The sequence below is a fragment of the Triturus cristatus genome, chromosome 4_2, assembly GCF_964204655.1.
Source record: "Triturus cristatus chromosome 4_2, aTriCri1.1, whole genome shotgun sequence".
Lineage (NCBI taxonomy): Eukaryota > Metazoa > Chordata > Amphibia > Caudata > Salamandridae > Triturus > Triturus cristatus.
In genome coordinates this window covers 991,215,492-991,241,268 of record NC_140586.1, presented here as the reverse complement: position 1 = coordinate 991,241,268, position 25,777 = coordinate 991,215,492, and the positions used below count along the sequence as shown (strand labels likewise).

The 25,777-nt window shown below is 43.9% G+C and overlaps 1 protein-coding gene across 2 annotated transcripts in view; it reads right to left on the bottom strand.

Moving 5' to 3' along the window:
- Positions 1-15,584: 15,584 nt before the first annotated feature.
- Positions 15,585-25,777, bottom strand: part of LOC146839237 (CD5 antigen-like) — a 409,368-nt gene continuing 399,175 nt past the window's right edge. For both annotated transcript variants that reach the window (XM_085603261.1, XM_085603262.1), the window contains one exon: positions 15,585-16,380. In XM_085603261.1, the coding sequence (XP_085459387.1) occupies positions 15,851-16,380 (530 nt within the window). In that variant the 3' untranslated portion in view covers positions 15,585-15,850. The remainder of the gene's footprint in view (positions 16,381-25,777) is intronic.

Sequence of the window (25,777 nt, the reverse complement as noted above, 5' to 3'; positions counted from 1 at the left end):
CACTACCTCCTGTCCGCAGTCTATTGAGAGCGTTTAAGTCTAGGATACATATATCTTCAATCTATACTTCCATGAATGCACTCACCTTTCGATATTTTATCTCTCGAGATTCTGACCTCAATATTCTTGCATCTCACTATTTTTGGAGTTGATGTTCAGTCGTACAACCGTGCTCATGCTGCTTGGAGGTAGACACCGATGAGTCCCAGAGGCAGGTTAACAACAGATGTGCATGCCTCTTAGATGATCACAGAGAAGGCTCAACGTGTGCTCTTCAGCACACAGGTTTCATGTAAGATTCCAGGAGGTCTGGCCAGGGTGCATGTGCTCACTGCAGTGACAGGCAGCCAAATAATGGATTCTTGGGGGCATCACACACACTGCCCTCACCTCCATGGGAGATACAGATCCGGGAGCCTTCCACTCCACATGCCAGGGCCCTCTATGCCCACCTATCTACCGTTGTATTGCAGGCAACACTTCAGACTGGATCCTGTGAGGACTTGGGTGCAGGGCTCACAATGCCTTTTATGCAGCCACACTTTGGTCTCATGCCAGCAAGGTTGCCACATCAAGTGAACTGCTCGGATCAAGAAACATCTCATTCTGGTCCAACTTAGCAGTGCTTAATTCATCCCAGAAGTAAAGTCAATCTGCATGTTGGGATCGGGTGCTTCAAGGCAGATTCTAACCACATTGGACTTCAAAATCATTCTAATCAGGACTCAACAGCATCTATTTTTCTCCTCAATCCAAGAGATGTACAGGACCATCCAGAGCGTGGCGGTGACTTATTGGCTTGGAAGTTCAGGGAGGTCATGGCCATGACTCCCCTGGCAACGAGCCATCCAGCATATTCACAGATCCCGATCTGCTGGCAAAGTTGTCTAATTCTCACTATATCCCTCACATAAAATAATCTGGTGCTTCCTCTTGACCATCTGCTGATGTTAATGGCATCCCTCCACTTGCAAGTAAAATGACCCTTTCGGATGCATGTAGCGCATTCCTTTCCCACAGCAAACCTGTTTTTAAAGTCTGACCCACGATAGTGCCTTTACATCTCTGACACATCCTGAAATCTACCTTCTTCAAGGTTCTCTTCCCACTATTGTTTTCAGCTTAGTTTTCTAGGTTATTAGACCCTGTTCTTTTCTCTTTAGTGTCTCCTTCAATACCACAACCTCCAAAAGCTTTTTATTCGACAATTGCCACAATAGCTTAAAACGGTAAAACAAAAAGGGAATAAAAACATTAAAAACATAACATATAAAATATAGAATAATTATAATGCTAGTAATACCCACAGTTAAAACTTTCTGAGACACACAATTAAGACTAGCAGCACACTGGGGGAACATCATAACAATCTGAAGATGCAAAAGTGAATTTAATTCGACTCCTGCACTGATTATCTACTTTTACACAGTCTATACAACAAATCCACAAATGGCAGCAAAATGCAACTAGACACACAAGAATCTCAGGTCTTATGTACTGGGGGACAATGGGCCAGTCTTTGTGTCTGTGTCTCCACATATATAGAAGTAACCAGGAGGCAACATAGGCAATTACTTGAGATGGGTTTGCCCTGAAAACACTAGTTGCAATTTTGTAGTCCCCATTGCCCATGTTACCTCATGACAGCAGGATCTATTTCCCCCTGTGTGCATAATACTGCTGGCAAAAGTCCAAGACATGACCTACAGATTCCTTAACCTCTGGCAAAACGGGCAGCTTAGGTCAGGTTGAGCATCAGCGAGGATGCACCGCCACTTTGCAGTAAATCATCGAAGTGGGAAAGTCCATATTCAGAACTTAAAATAAAGTGTCTTAGCACCTGGAGGCTCAATTATGCCCATGTACCTTTCCAGAAGATGAGTGTCTTTAAATTATAAAAAGGTAGAATTTAGAGTACCTGCTCCCTCATGCTGGTGTAATCTACCATCCACATATCTCCAATACCGCCCCTTGAGTGTAGACTTGGAAATATCACTGGACGTTTCCGAGCCCACACGTCACTGCACCTGATTTCTTCAAGGGAATTTTTAATATAGCCCAATCAAGGAATTCTGGTGGACCCAGAAAGTCTCATAATCTCTTTCAAGCCCGGACGATACGATAATAGATTTACTGAGGACCAGATCCTCCGCCACTACATCAAAGATCTGAGTTTTAATTTGGAGGAAAGTGAGTGAATATCAAGATCAAAGCAAAGTGGTACCATTGGAGTGCTAGAGGGAAGGTTGGTGAGGATCTGCTTTCCTTAACACTGCACTCCTATTGGATGAGACATTTTCATCATTTTGTGTCTCTTTTTTATTTTCAGAGCTTTCTGTCCTACGACCCTATGGGAATGACCATGACTGGGACAGAAAACATGGCTGAATTACAGCTTGCAATCTATCGAAGGTGGTTTCAGCAACTCCCTCGGATATGACATACACAAGCTTAGTGAATAAACTTGTAGGGATGTTCAGCCCTTCTCTCCTATACACTTCTGTCTACCTCTTACTCTCCAGCCTCTTCCTCTTTTGACCACTCTTTCATTCTGGTTATTTATCCTTTCATTATTTATCCCACATCTCCCACTACAATACCTATAGATTTTTTAATTGTGTTGGCAGACTTGTGCAGTTGTGTTGGTATTTTTATCTGGCCTATCATTTGTAATGTTAGACTCAGTGTTATGTCATGTCATGTAGTGTCGTGTTGTGTCATGTTGATTGTATGGTGCAGCTTTCCACCCGTGAGGGTATACAGGAGCTAGAGCAGGAACAGAGGGGGCAACACTCCTGGGTGAATAGTAGGTCTTCAGTTCCTTTCTGAAATTGAGAAGTGGGGTAACAGTCCTGATGTGTTGTGAAAGTTTGGTGCAGTACTTGGTGGCAATGAAGGAGGAGGTGTGTCCTCTGCAGATGCAGGGGACTCATGTGAGGGAGAGAGAGGTGGAACAAAGCTGTCTGGAAGGTTGGTAGAGTTGAAATCTGTCATTGAGATATGCTATTTCGGAGTTGTAGATGGCTTTGTAGGCATGGATGAGAAGCTTGAACTTGCAAAGATCTAGATGGGAATCCACTGTAGGTAAGTTAGGTAGGGAGTGATTTGAGCGTTTTGGGGATGGCCAGAATGGGTCTGGTGGTGTGTGTTTTGAAGGGTCTGGAGTCTTTGAGTGAGTTGGTTGGAGATGCCAATGTAGAGTGCAATGCCATCATTCAGTCTTCTGGTCCTGAGGGCCTGAGTGACCCTGCATCTTGTGTGCATTGGGAGCCATAAGTGACCATGCGTCTTGTGTGCGTGGGGAGCCATTTGAAAATCTATTGAAGCATTCTGAGGATAGGGAAGCAGGATGCAGCCACCGCATCGACCTGTTTGGTCATCATGAGTTTGAGTTTGTCATCAAGGATAATGCCGAGGTTTCGGCTGTGGTCTGTGGGGGTGGGCATGGAACCTAAGTCAGGTGGACAGTGGCCACCAGAAGGCATCCCAAGAGGAGATCTTGTTTCCGAAAATCTGGAACTCTGTTTTGTCGGTGTTTCATTTAAAGCAGCTCTTTTGTATCGAATGGGCCTCGTAAGATATCCTAGTGGTGTTGTTCGTGTTAGTGAGGGAGAGGATAAGTTGAGTGTTGTCTGTGTAAGAGACAATGTTGATGGTATGGGCTATTATGATGCTGGGGAGATGGGCCATGTATAAGTTAAACAGGGTTGGGCTGAGGTAAGAGCTCTGGAGAGTCTGACTTGTTAAGTCCTGTTTGAGAGGAAGGAGGCAATCAACACAGGGAATTCTATTGGATTCTTGAGTCCTGGTGTCTGACAATGAGGGTGCCATGGGTGTGGTGTTCAAGGATGCCAAGCAGTCAAGCAGGATGAGAGGTTGGCCTATGTCCATGGTGGACCAGATGTTGTCTGTTGCTTCCAGAAGGATGGTTGCCGTGCTGCTGTTACTGTGGAACCCTGACTGGGAGGAGTCCAGGAGATAGTGCTTTTCAAGATGGTTAGAGAGTTGCTTGTTGATCTCTTTCTCCAGCCTTTGGCCATGAAAATAAGGAGCAAGATGAGTCTATAGTTCATGAGATCTTTTGGGTTGGCTGAGGGTTTCCTCAGGACAGCTGTGACTAATGTGTGTTTCCAGCTATCCAGGACGTTTACATTGAGAATGGAAGAATTGATGATGGTGGAGTGGTTGGCACTGATCAGCGTGCTTCCCAGGTTGTACATTTGGTGAGGGAAGGGGTCTGTGAGGGACCCTGGGTGAATGGTCTGCTTGACTCTGGCGGAGTCATCTGTGGTGAGAGGACTTCAGTTCGTTAGAAGGTGGGTGCTCCTCGGGGTGGGGGGAAGTTGTGTGGCAATGTCTTCTAAAGTTGGTTGGGATGTGAAGTTGGTGTATAACTAAAGTATTTTGTCATGGAAAAAGTCAGAAAGGTTGTCACAGAGGACAGGAAAGGGAGTGATGGTATTGGAGACAGATGTCCAAACCCTAGAATAACTAGGGATCAGTAAATTTCTCAGTGCGACTCCTCATCTATAAGTAAAGTCTGGTCTGTCTGAAATCGCATCGCTGAGCGATTTGTCAGCTCTCAGAATGTGCCAATGCTTGTTGAGACTATGTACTAACAAGACTGACCAGGCGTTATAACCAGTCACCAAACGTATCTTCTCATTTTTTTGCTAGGTTTGGTGTTTCCTTTAAAGTGTCCTGTCTCTTTACACTATTATTTCTCTGTTCAGCTTTCCTAAGTGTATTTTTGCCATACCCCTTTCTCTGGAAGCGGGCCAACACACCTTTCTTACTTTCCTCAAATTCCGGATCTTGGCTGTAATTTTGTCTAACCCTGATTAGTTCTCCAAAGGGAATATACCTAATTTGGTGACCAGGATGAGCACTGGACGCATGCAACAGTGCGTTTCACGCTGTCTTTTTATGAAACAATCTACTTTGGATCTTATTCTCCTTGATATAAATTTCAACATCTAAAAATGAGATCTTGCTTGTGCTAAACTCAAAGGTGAATCTGATGTTATATTCCTTCTCATTGATGTATTTGAAAAAATCAATCAGTTTATCTGTCGTGCCAGTCCAAATCATGAGGCAATCATCGGTGTACCTGATCCAATACAGGATAAAGTCATTCCATTCGGCTCCCATCAGACCCCAGATTCTTATCTCTTTGAACCAACCCATGAACAGGTTGGCATAAAAAGGAGAAAATCTGGAGCCCATGGAAACCCCCTCTTTCTGCCTGTACCACTTTTCTTTGAACAAAAAAACATTATTGTCCAAAATAATCTCAATCATACTGATCAGCATCTCTGTGTGGTTCCAAGCACTAGCCGAACTAGTGTTGAGTATCTTTCTGATGGCACGCAAACCAATCTCTCTTCTAATGCTTGTGTACAACGCCGTAACTTCTAGTGTAACCAAAGTCATGTTTTCTTCCCAATTCAGGACTGTCAGGATCCCTAGAATATGTTTTGTGTCGCGGATGTACGAAGGCAAGTTCTAAACCATTGGTTTCAGAAATGTGTCCACATATTCCAATACTCTTTCGATCGGCCCATCAGTACCAGATGTGATGGGTCTCTCAGGAGAAGAAGAAAGGTATTTGTGTATCTTGGGAAGCGTGTAAATGCAAAGAGAACCTAGGACGGTCAACTCTCAAGTAAGCCAGCTCATGGCCATCCAGCAAACCCAACCCAGGCCATTGTCTCAAATGTCTGTTTATGTGGTCTGTCAGAGCTCACATTGGATTGGTCGTAAGAGGCTCATAACATTCCTGATCACTCAATTGCAAGAGGATGTCAAGTTTATAGTCAGTACTTTGCATAATAACTATGTTCCCCCTTATCTGCCTCATGTATCGTAATGCTCTGATCACTCATAAGGTTCTTTAGCGGTTCACGTTCTCTATGTGTCAAGTTGTCTCTCATACTACCTGTATGTTTCCTTTTGTCCACATGTTTGTCAAGGTCTAAGAGCGCCAGTTTATGAAAGATATGTATATTATTACCTGTTAAGAGAGTCAGTGTCCATTTTCACTTTTCCTTCAAGTTACTGGTGATACTCAGATCGCTAACCATGTGCATATCTCGCATGATCATATCCGAGGTCACGACCTTGTCTTCACAATCAGTTAGTGATACCAACAGTCTGGTGTCCAATACATCCTGTATCAAAAGTGCACCGGAGGCAAAGACCCTATGACTTGGTTATAAAATTTCATTGTCAAGATTCATCATTTGGAAATGTTTCATAATTTGCATCCGTCTACCAAATTTATTTAGATCCATTTTCAGATCACAAATATCACCAATACTGTTAGGGCAAAAACTCATCCCCTTCATCAGAACAGATGGAGCATCATCTGAAGAACATTTGCCAGTCAAATTCACCACATTTATGTCATCCCTTTCTTCTGGTTCTGCTCTTCACCCAGAGCCCCCTCTCTTTGTTTTGCCACCGGTACGGGGCGCTTGTTTTCTCTGTTGCCTTTCTTTATACTCTGAACCTCTTGTAAAAAAGGATTCTCGCTATTAGGAACATTGTTAGAACCCTCCCCCCCGTCTGACTTACTGCCACTGGCCTTAACAGTATCCAATGACATGGAACTTGAACTGATTGTCCCTCCTTAGGTCTCTGCTGATTGTCTTTAGGCACTACGTGATCGCACTTTTAGCGAAAGTAAAGATCCTGCCGTTTACATATCTTGCTCATCTTGCCTTAGTTTCCTGGTTTTTCTCTGTTTAATGTCAGATAGATGACGATGCATCACGTCATTCGACATTGCAAAATTATTTTCGATTGCCTCTGCCAAATTCAACTGTTTGATCTCCTGTTCTAATAAATCTATATCTTTATGTAATAGTGAGACCTTCCTCTCACAATTCTCATTGAGAATCCCGATTAATCGGTTGGAATTCTCTGTTAGTTCCTTCTCCCAGCCGATTAAAAGATTCGCCTCGAGGTCATCGTATGTGGGTATTATTTGTGACCTTAAACCCCTGGGAATTCTCTTCACCTTTATGTATTGTTTTAAAGTGGCAGAGTCCCACCACTTGGACATTTCACTCTTCCTCATCCTCTTCAACCTAATGAATTTCTCCCCTAGACCCTCTTCTCTAAGAGGTTGTCCACCCTGTGCTGACGTAGTTGTGGCATTGCTACCTGACACATTATTAAAAGGATCCTCTGCCTCTCTGTCCCTGTTCATCCTTTCACTTGTAAAGGTTGTCATCGTGACTCCTGGGCTGCCACCTATAGGACTTAATGACCTTTGAATGGGCAGTGGTATTGAGCTAGGTGAGAGGGCGCCACTCAGGAATATCGCACATATATTAATAGATCCTAAATTCTGGATGGTGCTGTAAGGTGAGGAGAACCACCAACCTCCCCCAAAATTGCGGCAGAGGCTACTGAATACACAAAGGAAATCCTCAGCACACGTCTGTAGTGTCTCTAAACAATTATCTGCACAATGTATGCATAAATAATAACACAGTATTGTGAGTTTCTTGTATTTCTTTCTTTATTCTTATAGTTTTTCTTCAGCCGACATGTGATTTGTCGCATACACTGGCAAATCGTCCTGTGACTTTCTCAAGGCTGTATAAACACAAGCAAAAGACGGATGTAACACCATACATACACTGGTGTATATTATCACATTAGAAGTTCCCCATATCACGAGGTATAATTATACACCTCTAAGGAGAAGCATGTAATAAACACGCACAAGGTAGAACAAATGAACATGAAACCCATGCCAATAAGGGGCCAGACATAAAAATGAGGAGGAACCTTATGGTGAAGCATGCCACCTATTGGTGGGTGAGGGTTTTCATCCTAAAAAATAAATATTTCCCGTACATCTTACGATACATACCAACACTTTAGGTATTTTCCAGACCTCGATATTTTGTTGAGTTTTCAAGTTTTTGTGTTGGGAGAGAATACTCACTGATCTTTAAACCTCATCTGGCCTTCTCTTTTGTGTGGCATTAAACTTTGTAGTATACATGGAGGGAAAACTGCCTTAGAGTACAGTTTTGCTTCCCTTTTACCTACAGAGAACAGTGAAGTATTAAAACGGGGTGCAACCTGTGCAAGAAATTCAAATCTGCAAGTTCAAAAAGATATCTGTACAACCTCCTCTCATAAACAATACTATACAACGAAATCCATTGCATGAAATATATACATCAGCACCCCTTTTCACTACTCCTCAAAAACAAAACATATCACACATACCAGCACAAGATCTTCAAAGTGCAACACCTCATAATACTTACCATCACAAAATACAAACATACACCCACCTTTCCAACATCTACATGAAGTCATTACCAGTACTGATCAATCAATTTCACCTCACGTGCTATAACTATGCAGATGACACACAAATACTCCTTCAACTGGAATGCCCCAAAGACATTGGAAAATCCCCAATTTTCAGTTGTCTCAGAGCCGTGGATCAGTGGATGACTTGGAGCCATCACAAATTGAATGCTTCAAAAATGGAAATACTCACGTGTGGTGACTGGAAACAATACAACCCACTTGCCGCATGGCCTAATGAACTGGGATCACCTCATAAAGTATCGAAGGAAGTAAGAAACCTTGGAATGACCATGGACTCCAAGCTTTTGATGAATGCCCAAGTGGACAAACTAGCAAGATCAAGCTTTGTCACTATAAATACGCTGCAACGAATTTTCCCTCATTTGGGATTTCCACACAAGGTCCAAGCTACCATCTCCCTTGTTCTGTCCAAACTCGATTACGCCAATAGCCTCTACCACGGATCACCTTTAACGACCATGAAAAGACTACAACGGATTCAGAACTCGACTGCCAGACTACTCTTGCATATCAATCCACGAGACCACATCTCACATGCCTTGAAAGCCCTGCATTGCTTACCATTTGCCAGAAGATCCACGTTCAAGCTGCTTTGTATCACCCACAACGCAATACATGGAATGGGACCGCTCTTCATCAGGAATAAAATCACCAAACACATTCAACTTAGGAACCTCTGCTCTAAAGGGGCATCTCTCCTCAAAATCCTAAGATACAAGAAAAAAACCATGGGTGGCACATCCTTCTCTGTTCAAGCAGCCAAACTATGGAACTCCTTACCCCCCAACATAAGGTCCACTTACAACCACCTTCTCCTCAGAAAACTACTCAAGAATTGGCTCTTCCCCACATAAGCACCATATGCAAACAGAAATTGACAGCATATCCCTCTGTATATAAGCATTTGTTTTCTCTTTAGATATGTACCTATCTTTGTGTATTGCTTTGTATAAACATGTAGAATAATTATGTTGTTGAGAAAAAAAATACAATAAATAAATAAAAATCATCTTTGGTCTACATGTACTTCCAATGTGCATCTATGTACCTTCCATGTGCTTGGATCTGTGTGTCTGTTACTTTTCTCCTGAAAAAGCATATCCAATGCACTACCCCATTTCTCATCCTGTGCCTCTATCAATAACTTTAATCTACATATACTTACCTCCTTTATGTATCTATATACTTTCAATGTTCTTATGGATCTATATATTTATCACTTTCTTCTGACTCATCTCAAACTTCTTTCTACTACTCTTTCCAGTGCACTACCCTATCTCTCACCCTATACACCTATCAATATATCCTTTACAACCACTCTCTCATATATCCCAAACCCCATACCACTACTATATTCCCCAAAATAACCCTTTCTAGACTTTCTCCTACTCTACCCCTCCTTGCATCATCTGACACCTCTTTTACTATACCGATCTTCCAAAACAAACCTTTCTAAACTCTTTCCTCCGACTCCTCTCCTCCAAAACTAATTTTTACTCATCCAAAAACCTCCTCCTACTGCTATGACCTCAAAAAAAAAAATACTTCACTCTTCTTTCCCTCCACTATCCTTTTCAATCAAAATAACAGACTAACATGTTTGCCTCTCAAATTCCATATTCCACTATACTAATTCACCACTAATCCTTTATGGGTTCCAGAGTAGCATGCTACTCGCCAATAAAGCGCCTCAACACCCCATCATGGTTACAAGCGCTATATAAATGCAAACCTTTTACCCTTTTCTACCCCTCCTCAACCCTTCTCAATCCTAATAACCAACTAACATATCCACCACAAAAATTACTTTAATGTTTCAACATACTAATTCAACACTAATCCATATAGGTTCCAGAGTAGCGTGCTGCTCGCCAAAACCCCATCAGGGGTAGCAAGAGCTATTTGAAATACAAACCTCTTTCCCTCTTCTATCCTGCCACCTACCCTTCTTTACCCAAATAACTGAATAACATATCCACCACTCAAGTTGCTTAATATTTCACTATACTCATTTTCAACACTAATCCTCTATGGGTCCTGGAGTAGCGTGCTACTCGCCGAAAAAGTGCTTCAACGCCTCGTCAGGGGTAGTAAGTACAATAAAAATACAATTGCAATACAATACAACTAAAGGTTTATCCAGAATTGTCATATCTCTCTGGCTCAGCTCAGGATCAGAGCCCAGGTCTTTTGTCAACCAGCTGTACCAGGCTAACTACAATTCACCCCAGCAGCAGGAAAAAAGGCCTCCCCACACAAAGGATCCAAATAACATTGCTTCACGCAGCTCCTGAGGAGGAAAGGGGTAGGGCTGAAGTCTGCATCAATCAATCAACTGTCACATTGTACCAGAGATTGGGCTTGCCTAAGCCCACTGAGCAAAGGAGGGAGCCCAGATCTCTAGACCAAACACAGGAGGGCTCTCTCCTTTGAAGATTTAGTGAGAAGGGTCCTGGCAGTGATGTCAGCGAGGGGCGAAGCTTAGACCTCCAGAGGCGATATGACTAGTGACCCTGGATGACGCCATTTTGAACTGTCCCAGCATGTTGTGCAGGAGGGTGGGGACAGGGGTGGAGAGGTAATGTTGCACCCTAGGATTGGTCAGAAGTGAGTGACTGCTGGAACCTTCCACTCCACTTTGAAACCTTTTACACAAGGAGGACGTTCTTCCTCACTTGGTATTTTTCTGGGGCCAAGGACTGCCCAGTCGGCTCCAGGCAACAGTTGAGTGAGGGACACTGCCCCCCTTACACTCCCTGAGGAACAGTTGGTGTAAATCCTGGGACTGATGAGCCCAGAAACAAAGATAAGGAGGAAGACTGGTGCAGGGAGCCAGGAGAACCAGTTCTCTCTGGATCATACCGCTTTGGGAGGTGAGGATGTCTGCTGTAACTGCCTCGAGTGGCTAGAGCTCACCACCAGGAGTAAAATGTGTTCAGGATCATCATTGATCGTCCAAACGTGGCCAAGTTATTGCATCCTCAAGTTTGGCAACCTTTGACCTTTTTCACTGAGGAGCGCTTGGGGCTCTGCTGCCATTTTTAAACTTTCCACGCGGGGTGGACCAGGGCCCAAGAATTATTACAGCAAACAAATGATGGACGGAATGCCAACAAATCAAACATTCTTCCCCAGTCAAAAGATCTAGGGTAAATCCATTGTTCTTTTGCTCACTACGCCACCCCAGTTTGGACCCAGCCATATGCAAATCAGTCTTGACCCTGTGCCCCATGGGAACAGTCCAGACCAAACTGCGAGGCAAGGTCTTTCCTGGACTGGAATTAAGCATATTGGGACTGGTTTCAGGGTATGTCACCCTTCATCAGCCAGGCTAGCTTGAATCCAGTGGCGCAGTGAGCAAGGGATCCACATCTTGGCATACCCATAGCAAAAAGTGTTACATCAAACAAATGATGGGCGGAATGCCGACAGTCAAAGATCTGGGCTACATCCATCGTTCTTTTGCACGGGGAGATTAAGTGATTTGCCCAGAATCACAGGATGCTCAGCATGATTACCGAGACTCGAACCCAGATCCCCAGGTCCGAGATCGAGCACCCTAGCCGTTAGGCCAACTCCTCTCCCCATCATAAAAAATCTACAACTTATTCAGAACGCTGTGGTCCATGTCTTGTTAGGTCTTTCCAATTAGTGTGTCCTGCCTTTGCTAAACTTCACTGGCTGCCAATGTCCAAAAGAACACAATTTGCTTTATGTATTGCTCACAAGCTAAAACATGCAACCAACACCAATATCTTTCAGCATCTCAGTTTCCCTTACAAAGGTGGCAGAGAGCAGAGATCTAACAACCTCTCCCTGTTAACGCTCCCCAGAATCAGGAGAGCAAGAAGTGGTGGTTGTTCCTTTGCATATCAGGTTGCAATATTATGGAATTCCCTTCCCCTTGGTCTCAGATCGGTTGTGCTTTAGGAAAAAGGTGAAACATCTGTTTAAGTAAAATTGTATATGTCTCACTAGGTCCTATTAGTGCTGAGAAGCCCAGTCTTGGGCAGGTATGCGCTCTACAAAATCCTAGCCATAGACATGCTCTTTTTGTTTTTCTTATAACTTTACCTCCATTTATTTCTCTGCTTGGTTTCTCAATAATTTTCATTCATATATTGTGTCATGCATACTTGTCTTACTAGGAATAGGGATGGAATTAATTCCAGCCAAATTCGATCAATCGCTGAATAGCAGAATTTTCTCTTGTGCTCGGCTTCCGAATGGTAAGTTGCTGAGCACAATTGAGATTTTGCATCCCACAGTGTGATTTCCAGTCGCTAGGAAGACATCCGGAGATATTTTTGTAAGACAGGGAGTCGCAGGCAGTCGTGAGCATCCACGATCGAAAGGCTGCAGCTGGAGTAAAAAATCTACTTTAGTGAATTAACTTGAGCAGCTGCGCTCTCGAGCGCAAAGTGTTGTGCCGTTGTGCTAAGTTTTCAACACAGAAAGTGCTACCGCTGCTAATTCACAGCCCAAGCAGTGCAACGTGTCTATTTCTGCCCATTGGTGGAAATTCACAGAATCTTGCAGAATTTTTATGTAACTCAACAGAATTCTGTGGAGTCAAATTCTACAAGTTCGACCCAGCCCTAACTATGACCTTTGAGATTTGGGGATGCTCAGTTCTCCTAAGTGACTATTCACGTACAATTGTCAGACAACATTAATTCCAGAGACTATTCACCTGATTTTGTCGGCTTTATCCTGAGCAATTTCTCCTCCTCTTTTTTCTAACAGTGGGTGCCTCTGTCTTTTTTGGAAGCCTTTTTGCTCTTCTGTCTGTAAGTACAATACTACACTGCCTGAATCTAACACTTTGACACTATGGGCCTAATTACAATGTCGGGGGCTTTCAGACCGGCACTGTAGGTTCAACGTCCCACCGCTGTCATTATAATACATCATAATACATTTAAACCGGCTGGGGAATCCGACACAGTTCCGACGACCTCAAGGAGCCCGTCGGCCAGTCGGAAAGGCCTCATAATCCATTAAGGACAGCGTTTCTGCAGTTGGGATTATGATGGTTCTTTCCAACAGCCTGGAACTGCTGTCGGAAAGTGTCTGAATGGTGCAATTACAATGGGATTCAGCGAAGTGAACTGCAGCAAGGTCCGTCTATCCCATCTTATAATCTCCCTAAAGCCTACGTGAAAGGGATATCACTCATGACGCTTGTGGCCCATCGGTGTAGGAGTGCGTAGCCAGCACTGCCTTTGCCTGTGCTCTCTTCACCAGGGGCACAGTAAGAGTGATAGGTGGTGACGTGCAGCCCTCGCTGAACCCTTAGCAGAACCACACAAAAGACCAATGAAACAGCAACATGTTGGTAAAGAGGGCAACCTCTGTACTCCTTGACTGAGAGCTGAAACCAATGGATGTTTGATGGATGCTGATGGGATGAGCTCTTCCCCTCTCTCGCACTGAGGGTAAATCAATGGATGTTTGATGGATGCTGAGGGGGTGAGATCTTCCCCTCTCTGAGGGTGAATCAATGGATGTTTGATGGATGCTGATGGGATGAGCTCTTCCCCTCTCTCGCACTGAGGGTAAATCAATGGATGTTTGATGGATGCTGATGGGATGAGCTCTTACCCTCTCTCGCACTGAGGGTAAATCAATGGATGTTTGATGGATGCTGATGGGGTGAGCTCTTCCCCTCTCTCGCACTGAGGGTAAATCAATGGATGTTTGATGGATGCTGATGGGGTGAGCTCTTCCTCTCTCTCGCACTGAGGGTAAATCAATGGATGTTTGATGGATGCTGATGGGATGAGCTCTTCCCCTCTCTCGCACTGAGGGTAAATCAATGGATGTTTGATGGATGCTGATGGGTTGAGCTCTTCCCCTCTCTCGCACTGAGGGTGAATCAATGGATGTTTGATGGATGCTGATGGGGTGAGCTCTTCCCCTCTCTCGCACTGAGCGTAAATCAATGGATGTTTGATGGATGCTGATGGGGTGAGCACTTCCCCTCTCTCGCACTGAGGGTAAATCAATGGATGTTTGATGGATGCTGATGGGATGAGCTCTTCCCCTCTCTCGCACTGAGGGTAAATCAATGGATGTTTGATGGATGCTGATGGGGTGAGCTCTTCCCCTCTCTCGCACTGAGGGTAAATCAATGGATGTTTGATGGATGCTGATGGGATGAGCTCTTCCCCTCTCTTAGGGTAAATCAATGGATGTTTGAATGATGCTGATGGGGTGAGCTCTTCCCCTCTCTCGCACTGAGGGTAAATCAATGGATGTTTGATGGATGCTGATGGGGTGAGCTCTTCCCCTCTCTCGCACTGAGGGTGAATCAATGGATGTTTGATGGATGCTGATGGGGTGAGCTCTTCCCCTCTCTCGCACTGAGGGTAAATCAATGGATGTTTGATGGATGCTGATGGGATGAGCTCTTCCCCTCTCTCGCACTGAGGGTAAATCAATGGATGTTTGATGGATGCTGATGGGGTGAGCTCTTCCCCTCTCTCGCACTGAGGGTAAATCAATGGATGTTTGATGGATGCTGATGGGATGAGCTCTTCCCCTCTCTTAGGGTAAATCAATGGATGTTTGATGGATGCTGATGGGGTGAGCTCTTCCCCTCTCTCGCACTGAGGGTAAATCAATGGATGTTTGATGGATGCTGATGGGGTGAGCTCTTCCCCTCTCTCGCACTGAGGGTGAATCAATGGATGTTTGATGGATGCTGATGGGGTGAGCTCTTCCCCTTTCTCGCACTGAGGGTAAATCAATGGATGTTTGATGGATGCTGATGGGGTGAGCTCTTCCCCTCTCTGAGGGTCTGCACTCGCCCAAAGAGATAAACCCATCTCATCCATAAGGGCTCAGTGATGTGAAGCACGGACTCGTCCAGAACATTCCAGAGCCGGGAAGGGAGGCACAGCTACTGGCATCATTTGAAGATTTTAGCACTTACGTCATTGCATGGCTCACTCCCAAAACAGTGCTGTCTAGTGGGCAGGATCGTTGTAGCTGGTCTCGTGTGACTGCCAACATGAGATTCTATCTCTCAACTAAATGGAAGTTTCTACAAGTACAAATCGCAGAAGCCACTATGTCCTGCAGGTTACAGACCCGACTATGCAGCAGGTACCACCTTAAATTTTAGTGTTGGGCATAAAATGAAGAGATCTGTAGGACTGAAAGTGAGAGGCCTGAGAATACTGGTGGTGAGGCGCGAGTAATGTGAACAGACTTGCAAGCCCTGTAAACTGGCACATTATTTATTTTAAAGATTCAAGTGGCAGAAAAAAATATATGTTAATTGTATACATTGTTTCATGCACTTCCAGCAGGTACCAGCAACCATGAGCTATTCAAATCCAAAATCCTGTGTCTATACAAATGGAAACTGCTGCCTTGAAATACATCAACCAGTTCGGAACATGATTTTCAGCTTTTCTTCTGCTAAGGAAGTGAATTATAGAAATAATCAAAGATATACATTGACAGGCCTCCCCTCTACAATTTAATTCAGCTCAATAATTAAAGGATAGTAGTTACAAACAAGAGGGTAGACCTTCTCTGTGAAGGTGGCTGTGTAGGTGAAGAGGTGCTCCTGGGTCTTAGCCTTGTAGAAGGACACCAGCCCCCCCTCGTAGTCCAGGTAAACTCCAAGGGGGCTTACTAATGGCAGGCTGCTCGCAAGGGTAAAAGGCAAGGTGTGAATTGAGGAAAGAAATAATCTGCGCTCCAAAACCCAGAAGCCATTTTCAGGCTTCATTAGGCCAATGTATTTATTTATAGTAGCAGACTCCGTGGCCACCCCTATGCGCCACAATATGATATTATTAGGTTGAACAAAGCGAGTGGGCACCGTCAGCTCCCAGTAATGCTTCCCAGAGGTGAAGCCCACAGTTCCTCTGGCACAACTCACACGCACACGTGTCTCTGCATTCTTGGTAATACGTTTTGAACTAGTGCGGCACGTGACTCGCTTCCCATCTGCGGAGATGTTGAGTGAAGGATAAGCTGTGTTCGGATCCAGGAACAGAGATTCTGAGGAGGAAAAGAAAAGAGAAGGTTAATGTACATCAGTCAGTCTGTCCAGCTCTCAGCTCCTCCTGTCTAATCTCTCTTCCCCAGTCTAAGTCCAACAGCTTCTTTCTGTCATCCATCCTTTCATCTCCCCACCATCCCTTCAGTATGTCCATCTGCAAACCCGTCTGCCCAACTCTCTTACTTTTTTGCCGCAGTTGAAATGAAAGAGATGCTTTTGAAGGACGCGTGTCCTGAAAGACCACCAGTGAGATGACAATGGGATCTGGAATTGTCCTCAGTCATGTCCTTGAAGACAAAGGGCCTCATGTTTGGGATTTGGGCATAGGGCAGCATAGTGAGGTGCCTTTCTGTGCTGCCCTACTTCAGAGTGAAAGGCAGGAATGTACTGTATTTTTGCAATACAGTGCATTCATGTCCTTTCTCCCTGCTGGCGCCATTTCATCAGCCTGGCGCCATTGTAGGCTCCCATACACCATGGTGCAAGGGAGCCTGCTTTGCATGTAGGATTGTTTTTGTGCAGGAATAGGCACTTTTCTGCGCAAAAACAATCCTACAAAGCGTTTTCCTCTTTCTATGTGTACTGCACTATGAAGCACACATGAAGAAAGTACGAGCAGAAATGAACACACTTCTCGTTGCTCCTCACCTCTGGAGGTGTACGGAATTGGACTTGCCACTTCCCCAGGTTTATATGGTTTTCTAAATTTGGGGAAGTGTCCAAGTCTATAGGTGTTGCGTGGGAATTGTCACCACAACTCCCATAGAACGCCTCCCGGCCGCAGAGTAAGGCAACACAGCAATTTGCGCAGCATCACCTTACTCATGATTTATGAGGCCTCTCAAAGTGACCCAGGGCAGCTTTGCATGGCTTCATAAATCTGACTCAAAGCTTTCCATCACGCATGTGCCACTTTACCTGGCGCAAAAGTGATCATTACACAGCCCCAACCTATCTCCAGTTATCCTGTGATCAAATGTGTCACTCTGCTGTTTTCCTTGTTCAGAAACAAACTTCCTCTCTTTCAAGTCAACAATGAGTTATCAAGAGATCTCTGGGCACGTCCAACCTGGGCCACCTCACTACTATCTCGACTTGGCTTCACAAAGAATTCAGAATAGGAACAAAGACTGTAGAAACTAGCAGGATGAATATGTCTAGAATTTCAGAAACACACTATTTTGAAACCACTGCTGAAAGGTCTCTATTGGTTTTTGTCAAATATTGTAAAGTCGATTAGGGGTGTAGGTCTACACCTAGTAATATTAACACAATAGGTCAATTTAGCTCAATTTAAACCTGAGCTCAACCCCAGGTAGATGTAGCATAGAGCAGGCACACTTAAATTTGGAGAACTGTGTATTAAAAGTACAGAAAGAGTTGAAAACAGACCGCAGTAAAAACCCCAGTCCAATTTATCAACATAGAGAACATGTTAATGAGCAAATAGACACGAAACTGACAAACATATGATGTAGGAAACTGTAGATACAATTTGGTAATATTTTATTTGTTTCTGGTGCCAAAAAATGTAAAGCACCACCCGTAGATATTTGGTTGTGCAAGACCGGGTCCAAGTCAATAGTTACGTCCAACAGGGATGGAGCGTAGGTCGGATACAAGGAAGCGTGCAGTCCAGTAGAAAATGTAACTTTCTAATTCAGTCTAAGGAATGGAAGGCAAAAAATCTCAGCAGGAGAAGGCAGCAGGCTATGAGCGAAATGGGTTTCATGAAGTCAGATAGCGATCAGACAGTTACGGTGAAGCCATTTGCTTTTGGCAGGAGGGCTAAGAGCCGCAGATATTCAAAATCCACACCAAAGGAAGGCCACTCATAGGCCGGATATTTTTGGTGCCTTCTGCTGGTGAAGATTTCTAACTGTGTACTTCACATCATTTGCAGAAGTTAAGCTTTGTTCAGTGGAGCAAACCAGCAAGCTGAATCCGTCCAGAAGTAGCCTCTGGGTTCCTTTTATAATTGTTTTGAAAATGTTTTCAACTGTTCAGCTTTGTAGATCGTGATGGGGGGCACGTCCAATCTTTGCCAGCCTGGGGTCCAGGAAGTTTTGGATACCACTTGAGGGGTTAGGACTCAATCTACTAGCAGCCACCACCAGGGAACAGGGCAAATCCAGTTGATACTGGTCAGCTGGATTTAGCAGAAACTTGGTCTCCTCAAGGATAACAGGAGGTCAGCCAAGTAGCCCTTGAAGTTCACTCATCAGTCCTGGAAACAAGTGAGAACAGGCCAAGCCCTTGGGGTTACAGTGGGTACAGACCACTGTCTGAAGTCCAGATTTCAACAGGTGTCTTTCTTCTTTTGTCTTCTACAGGTCCAGAGATGTTCTGAAGAGGGTACCCAGAGTGTTGAGACAGAATATCAAGTGACATTCATTTTGTGTCAAGAATATCGAGATAGCAAAAGTCACACAATTGATGGATGGAATGCAGAACAAATCAAAACATTCACCCCCAGTCAAGAGATCTGGGTTAATCCATCATTCTTTTGCTCAACATACCACCCCAGTTAAGACCTGGCCATATGCAAATCAGTCTTGACCTGTGCCTCATGTGAACAGTCCAGCCCAAAATGCCAAAAATATTGTGATAGCATAATATCGAGGTAAGTAATATCGATGTCAAGAATAGAGAAAATAGATTTAGTTTGAAATATCTACATTAAAAATATTAATGTTATAGTTGTATAGAATATCGATTTTTTTTAAATGATATTTAATATGTTGTAAGTGTTCTTTATTTTATAAAAAAATATTAATTTCAATTTTTTTTTGTAATTGCTAGTGAGGTATATTAATTATAATGTTAATAATATAATTTTTTGTAAAATACATTTTTTTGTAGCAGGATGTTGGGTTTGTGCGGGGTAAGGGTGGGGAGTAGTTTTAAAAAAAATTGAATTAAATTTATCATTTTAAAATTATTTTATATGTAAATTTAAGAATGTTAACAGTTTTAGGAGCGGGAAATTGGGTAATTTCCTGTTGCGGAGACTAGGCTTACCCACACAAGTGAGGTACCATTTTTCTCGGAAGACTATGAGGAATGTGAGGTGGGTGGAATTTTGTGGATCCACGCAGATCCCAGAACTTTGCACCACAGAAATGTGAGGAAAATATGTTTTTTTTAAAACTAAGTTTGAGGTTTGCAAGGGATTCTGGATAAAAGAACCTGAGAGGTACACAAGTCACGCCATCCTGGATTCCCCTTGGTGTCTAGCTTTAAAAAATGTATAGGTTTGCTAGGTGAATGCACTGATGCAGACCTCAGCTGTGACTTTACTTACAGTAACAGGGCTGAATGATGACACACACCACTCTCAATCTCATAACATTAATATGGATGAAGATGTCTCAGTTTCACTGACTTACAACTTTGTGCAGACTCCAGACAGACAAGTAGTGTCTGTGAAGTAGTGCAACTTAGCAGCTGTAACTTTACTTACAGTACAGGCTAAATGATGAATGATGGACGACAAAGGTATGGAAGCTGATATGTATGATGGAATAGCCAGAGGAGATGGGCTAATGATAGATAGGCAGTGAGGGAGTCTTTAAACTCTGGATCAGGTCACGTGAGACTGACTGTGGGGGAGTGATTCATTTGCAGCGAACAATCAGAAAGTAATTAATTGGGCGGCATGCTGTTTGCGATTGCTTGGATTTAGTTTGTTACCAAAAATAGGGAGCTGTGTTAAGGGGCTAACAATGTTTCCAAGAAACTTCCAGAGATTTGTTCATAACATGCTGTCACAACAATTTGATTTCATGTTGTTCTAATCCGAGAATTATGTTTATCCCAGCTATTCAACTGTTGCCTGTTTACGGGGGTCAATACTTGTATTCTGAGTGCTCTTGCAGGCCTTATGCATTCACTGGAAGAACATCTTACGGTATGGGCTCAGGTTTAAAGGTCTCTGTGAGGAATACTATGCTTACTCTTTGTAGCCTGAGACAAGCATTTGCCTTCATTAAATAAAAGTGCATTTGGCACATGTAGTGTGACACCAGAACAACATTAAAGTTAGTATATAAGCTTAAATTCCAATTTAGTTCAATCGAAAACAACTTAACAACTACAAAGTCAGAATTAAATCTGGTGTAGCGATCAGGCAGTATTAAGAATAATTACTTGTGTGTTATGTAGTAAGTCTTGTTGCAGGAATTCTGCTCAGGAACAGAACTATGCTTGGTACCATAGGACATGGGTATGTAGGGACTGAGTCACCATACCACCTCCTTATTCTTGAGCCACGGTCCAACTAGATATAGTGTCTCACATGCCCGCCTGCTCATATCCAGAGGAACAAATACCACCAGCATCTACATATAAAATACCACTGGCAGCTATCACAGTTGATGCGACCAAGGCCTTTGACCGGGTAAACTAGCTTTACCTGCAAAAAATCTTAAGGCTATCCAATTTAGGGGAGAATTTTTGTAGGGCAATAGAATTATTTTATAAAAACCCTAGAGCTAAAGTATTAGTAAATGGAAATATCTCAAGAGTTTTTAATATATATCGGGGGACGAGGCAAGGGTGTCTGTTATCACCCCTCCTTTTCAATTTATACATTGAACCCCTAGCGGAGAAGATACGAAAACATGACAGTATACTCCCTTTTAAATTTTGGTGCTAGGAGAAAAAAGTAGGACTATACGATGATGACTGAGTGGTATATACCTCAGAGCTCACCACAGCATTACCGGTAGTGTATGAGCTGGCATCACAGTTTGGGCGGATCTCAGGATGTGAGATTAATGAGAGCAAAACGATCATAATGACTTGGAACATCAACTCACAACTGAAGTGTGTTAAAGAGGAAATGAGATACCTAGGTATCAAAATTGTCCAGAAAACAGAACAAATCCCCGAAACTAACTTTCAGAAGATCAGCAAGAAAGTGGGGACATTTCTCCTTAATTGGTCTTTTCTTCCTTTGATGATTTATGGTAGAGTCAATCTTGTGAAAATGTCAATTCTCCCTAAGTTTACTTTCTTATTTCAGAATATGCCCATGGCTTTTAAGGAAGAATAGCTCAGAAAAGTTCAGTCAAAAACTACCAGCTTTATTTGGGCCTCAAAAGGTGCTCAAATTTTGTGCAAAAAAACAAGAGGAGCAAAGAATCTAGTTCAACGATTTGTTCATTAGTAGAGCTTTAACTTCCCTTTTGAAGGCAAGTGAAAAGGGAATCAGTCTTGTATCCACTGGAAGGGAGTTCCAGATTCTCGGGCGATGCAAGAGAATGTTCGATGGTAGGTTTTTAGGTTCTTAAATTTCTTTGGCTTGAGCAGCAGTGTACTAGTGCTCCTTGTGGACTTGGAGCCACCAGAAAGTTCCAGCTTGTTTGTCAGGTAGAGTGGGGTGTTGAAGTGTAGTGCCCTATGGGTCATACAAGCGATCTTTAGTTTTATCCTTGCCTCAACGGGAAGCCAATTGAGCGATTTCATTTCCGGCGAGATGTGGTTGTTCTTCTTAGAACCCGTGATGAGTCTAGTAGCAGCATTCAGAGATGCTCTGATAGGGGCTAAACTGAGTTTCGACAGTCCGCATTGAGTAGCACTGCAGTATTGTAGTCTAGAGATGACAAGGGCTTGCACCGCTGATTTAAGGTCATCTTGGGGAAGGTAGGGTTTGAGTTTTCTTAGGATGCAAAGTCGGAAGTTAGCTCCTTTGGTCGATGATCTGATGTGGGCTTGCATGTTTAGGTTTTTGTCTAGCACAACTCCCAGTGATTTAGTGGAGTTAATGATGTGTGGTGAGCTGTTGAGTGCGGTGAGGTTACACAGATATTTCACCACTGTGGTGGTTTGCCTAACGGGTGCAATGAGGAGGAATTCTGTCTTGAGGGCATTTAATTTGCGATGGCTGGAGGTTAGCCAGTTTAGGGTTTTGAGGAGGGTTCCGTTGAGAGATTTGATGTAATCGGGGGAAGAGATTTTCATGTAGAGTTGAGTGTCATCCGCATACATGTGATATTGTATGTTGGAGGCTTTAAAAATTACAGTCAATGGTTCAAGGAAAAGGTTAAAGATTGTGGGGGAGAGTGAGGTACTTTGGGGAACACCAAGTGTGCAGGGACTAGGGTTGGATAAAGACTGGTTGGATTTGACTCTTTGTGCTCTGTTGTTGAGGAAAGAGGAAGACCATTTAATGACCGTGCCTGAGAGCCCCATCCTTCGTTCTAAGAGGTAGAGTAGATTGTCATGTTTGACCGTGTCGAAAGCAGATGAGAGATCGAGCAGAATTAAAAGATAGGCTTCATTTTGGTCAAGTAAAGTGAGAGCGTTGTCCACTATGTGAGTGATGGCCGTTTCGGTGCTGTGGCAGGTACGGAAGCCCGATTAGAATAGGTCGAGAATCTGGAATTGCTCAATGTGTTTGCGTAGTTGTTCATGAACACATTTCTGCAGAAGTTTTGCCAAGGTGGGTATGTTTGTGATTGGTCGGTAGTTGTTCAGGTCAGCAGGGTCAGCCGAGGGTTTTTTGAGACTAGGAGCACCAGGCCGGCCTTCAGGCAGTCCGGGATCTCACCTTGAAGAAGTACGGCATTGATGATCTTGGACTAGACCGGTGCTAGTGAACCTATCATTTCTATGAAGAAGTTGGGGTGGAGCGGGTCATTGAAGTGATTAGAGGGTTTAAGGGTTGAGAGAATATTAAGGATGGTAATGTCATTGAGAGGAGTGAATTGACTCTATGAGGCATTGTTTTTGAGGGAGAGACCATGTGGCGAGGGTGTGGCGACAGAGGAGTCAAGAGAGGGTGAGAGATTGACTGCAGCAGACCTAAGATCTGATTCAATTTTATTTGTCTTTACAAGGAAGAATTCCGCAACCGCTTCGCAGTTTGGTTGCGGGTGAGAGAGGTGCTGAGATTGGGTAGAGGTGTTGTTGGATTGTGATTTAATGAGCTCAAAAAGTCGTTTTGGGCAATTTTTGGCTTTGTCAAGTTGGTATTTGAAGAAGTCGGCTTTCATCATTCTAATGAGTTTGTTGTATCTACTCCTTTTGAGTCTTAGAGTTTTTAGAAGCTCTTTGGAGGGAGTGGATCTCCAATTGCGTTCAGCTAGTCTTAGGCTGCGTCTGTCCGCATTTAGTCTGTCATTGAACCAAGGTTTGGAGTCTTTTATGGGAATTCTTTATAGTTGAAGGGGGCCGTATCATTCAAGGCAGATAGCATGCTTTGTTATAATGTTCAGTGAGGTCGTGAACATTGTTCATGTTTGCAGGCATCAGAAGGGAGAAATTGCAGCGCTCTATGAGCACATTAATGCTTATGTTATGGAGCGATCTTTTCCAGTGTTTTAGTTTTAGTGGTTGTGCACTTTTGTGGTTCCAGCTTTCAAGTATCAGGAAGTTGATAAAATGATGGTCAGACCAGTCATAGGGTAGAATGGATTCGAGATGAATGGAGTTGGGGTTGGAGATGCTTAGATCCAGTGTCTGAGGGCAGTGTCGGCCCAGGTTGGAGGAGATGGTTTCCATGATTAGTTCAATTAGCTGGAGGTTATCACTAGGGGGTGGGAGAAGATGTGAAGGCTGCATAGGCGTCTGTGTGTGCTAGTGATATCTATGAAAATGAAATGATATCTATGCATAGGTATTCACAGAATGAGAGATTAGCTGAAGGGGACTGTTTTATTGTTAGAGAGTTGCAGAAGATACAGGCTATGCCACCTCCTGTTTTCTTAACTCGGTTGAGTCTGATAGTGTTGTGAATTGGGGGGGACTAATAGGTCAGGGATAGGGCCACAGGAGTCACTGAGCCATGTTTCTGTGAGGATAAGGAGGTCCAGTTCTTGGGCAAGGATGAGATCAGCAAGGTCTGTGGCATGTTTCACCGCTGATCTGCAGTTAAGTAACATGCATTTCAGGTGTGATTTGTGCATGGTGTCTGTGAGCGTGGGCTGTGTAGTGGGGATCTGCATGAGGTTATTAATGTTTATGGAGTTGGCATTGAGTCTGGGGGCTCTATGAGGGTTGGGTGTGATGCTTTGGATAGGATCCACATTACCAGGTTTAAGGAATGTCGCGCTAGGGGCATTTAGTGGGGTTGTTTGTGAGGATCTAGCAGGGACTGAGATGGCCGAATGAGGAGAGGTGTAATCAGGAGGGAGGAGAGAATATCAAGTTCTGAAAATGGATTATTGGATCTAGCAGGTCTAGATGGGGCATTAGGGTAGGGAGTGGTATTCCAAATCTGGACAGGGGGTTTCGGCTGGATCATATGCGGGATCTCATGTGATATCAAGTTGGAAGAAAGATGAGGGATCTCAAGTGTGGACATGTTGTAAGAGAGATCAAGGGCTAGCTCTTCGGTGGACTTAAGGAGTTTTTGGATGACAGTTTTGAGAGTTAGAAATTCCTGGTTTATTTTCTTGAACTTAGAAGCAGGATCTGAGTGTGGATAATGGGTCACATGGAGGGGAGGTGGAGGCTTGTTCAGTGGGGAGGGCAGAGGGGAGACCAGGGAAGGTGAACAGGAGGGAAGGGGGAAATCCGCTAGTGGAGAGTTCCATCTCCGACATACGGGCGCGCAAGGCGAGTGGGTGATGGAAGGTAGGTTAGGGGACAGGAGGTTGCAAGAGTTCCTGTTGGAAGCCCGCTGTCGAGTGAGGGAGTTATATAGGCAAGGGCTAGTGGGAGAGGGGGTGGTGTAAGTGACGGAGAGGTGGACGGAGCGAGAGATAACAATGCTCTGTGATTACTCGGAAAAGTCTGGTCAGGTTGTGGCACAGCGGGTGAGTTAGGAGAGCTTGGGGATGGAGAATCTGTGGTCCTGTGTGTGTTGATCAGGGTAGGAGAGGCATTACTCAGGTTGTGGTCCATTAGCGGTGGATCAGGGACCTCCAGAGACGGGCTAAGGGGAAGTCCATACCTAGATTGAATAGGGGATTCGCTAGTGACCAAAGATTTTTTAAAGAGGGCAAATATGTCATCAAAGATGTCCAGGTTACGATCGGTGGCCTGAATTAGTATAGTCCCATTGTTGTAGATGGATATAGTTGCATTTGCTCTAAAAGTGGGAGACTTTGTAGCCAAAAGTCGCAGACCGTGAGGGAATTTTGTGGCCGAGGTGATTGTGAGTAGGGAGGGGATCGTCAATCTCCACTGAGCTCTTCTTTTAGTGTAGATGATCAGGTCACTCATAATAGTACCTATTTTTGGACAGAGGTAGGGGTGGGAGATAAGGGTTTCTGGGTTGGCTTTGAGCAGTCTATGTTTCAGAGTTTTAGTCACATTTTTGGAGAGGTTGGTTGGACTTGTTAAGTCTGGTGTCCATACTGCGTAAGGGTGGTCGTGGAGGAGAGAGCTTAGTAAACGAGGTAGGATTGAGGAGGAGTCCACAGAATGATCCACACGGGGTCGTGTCTT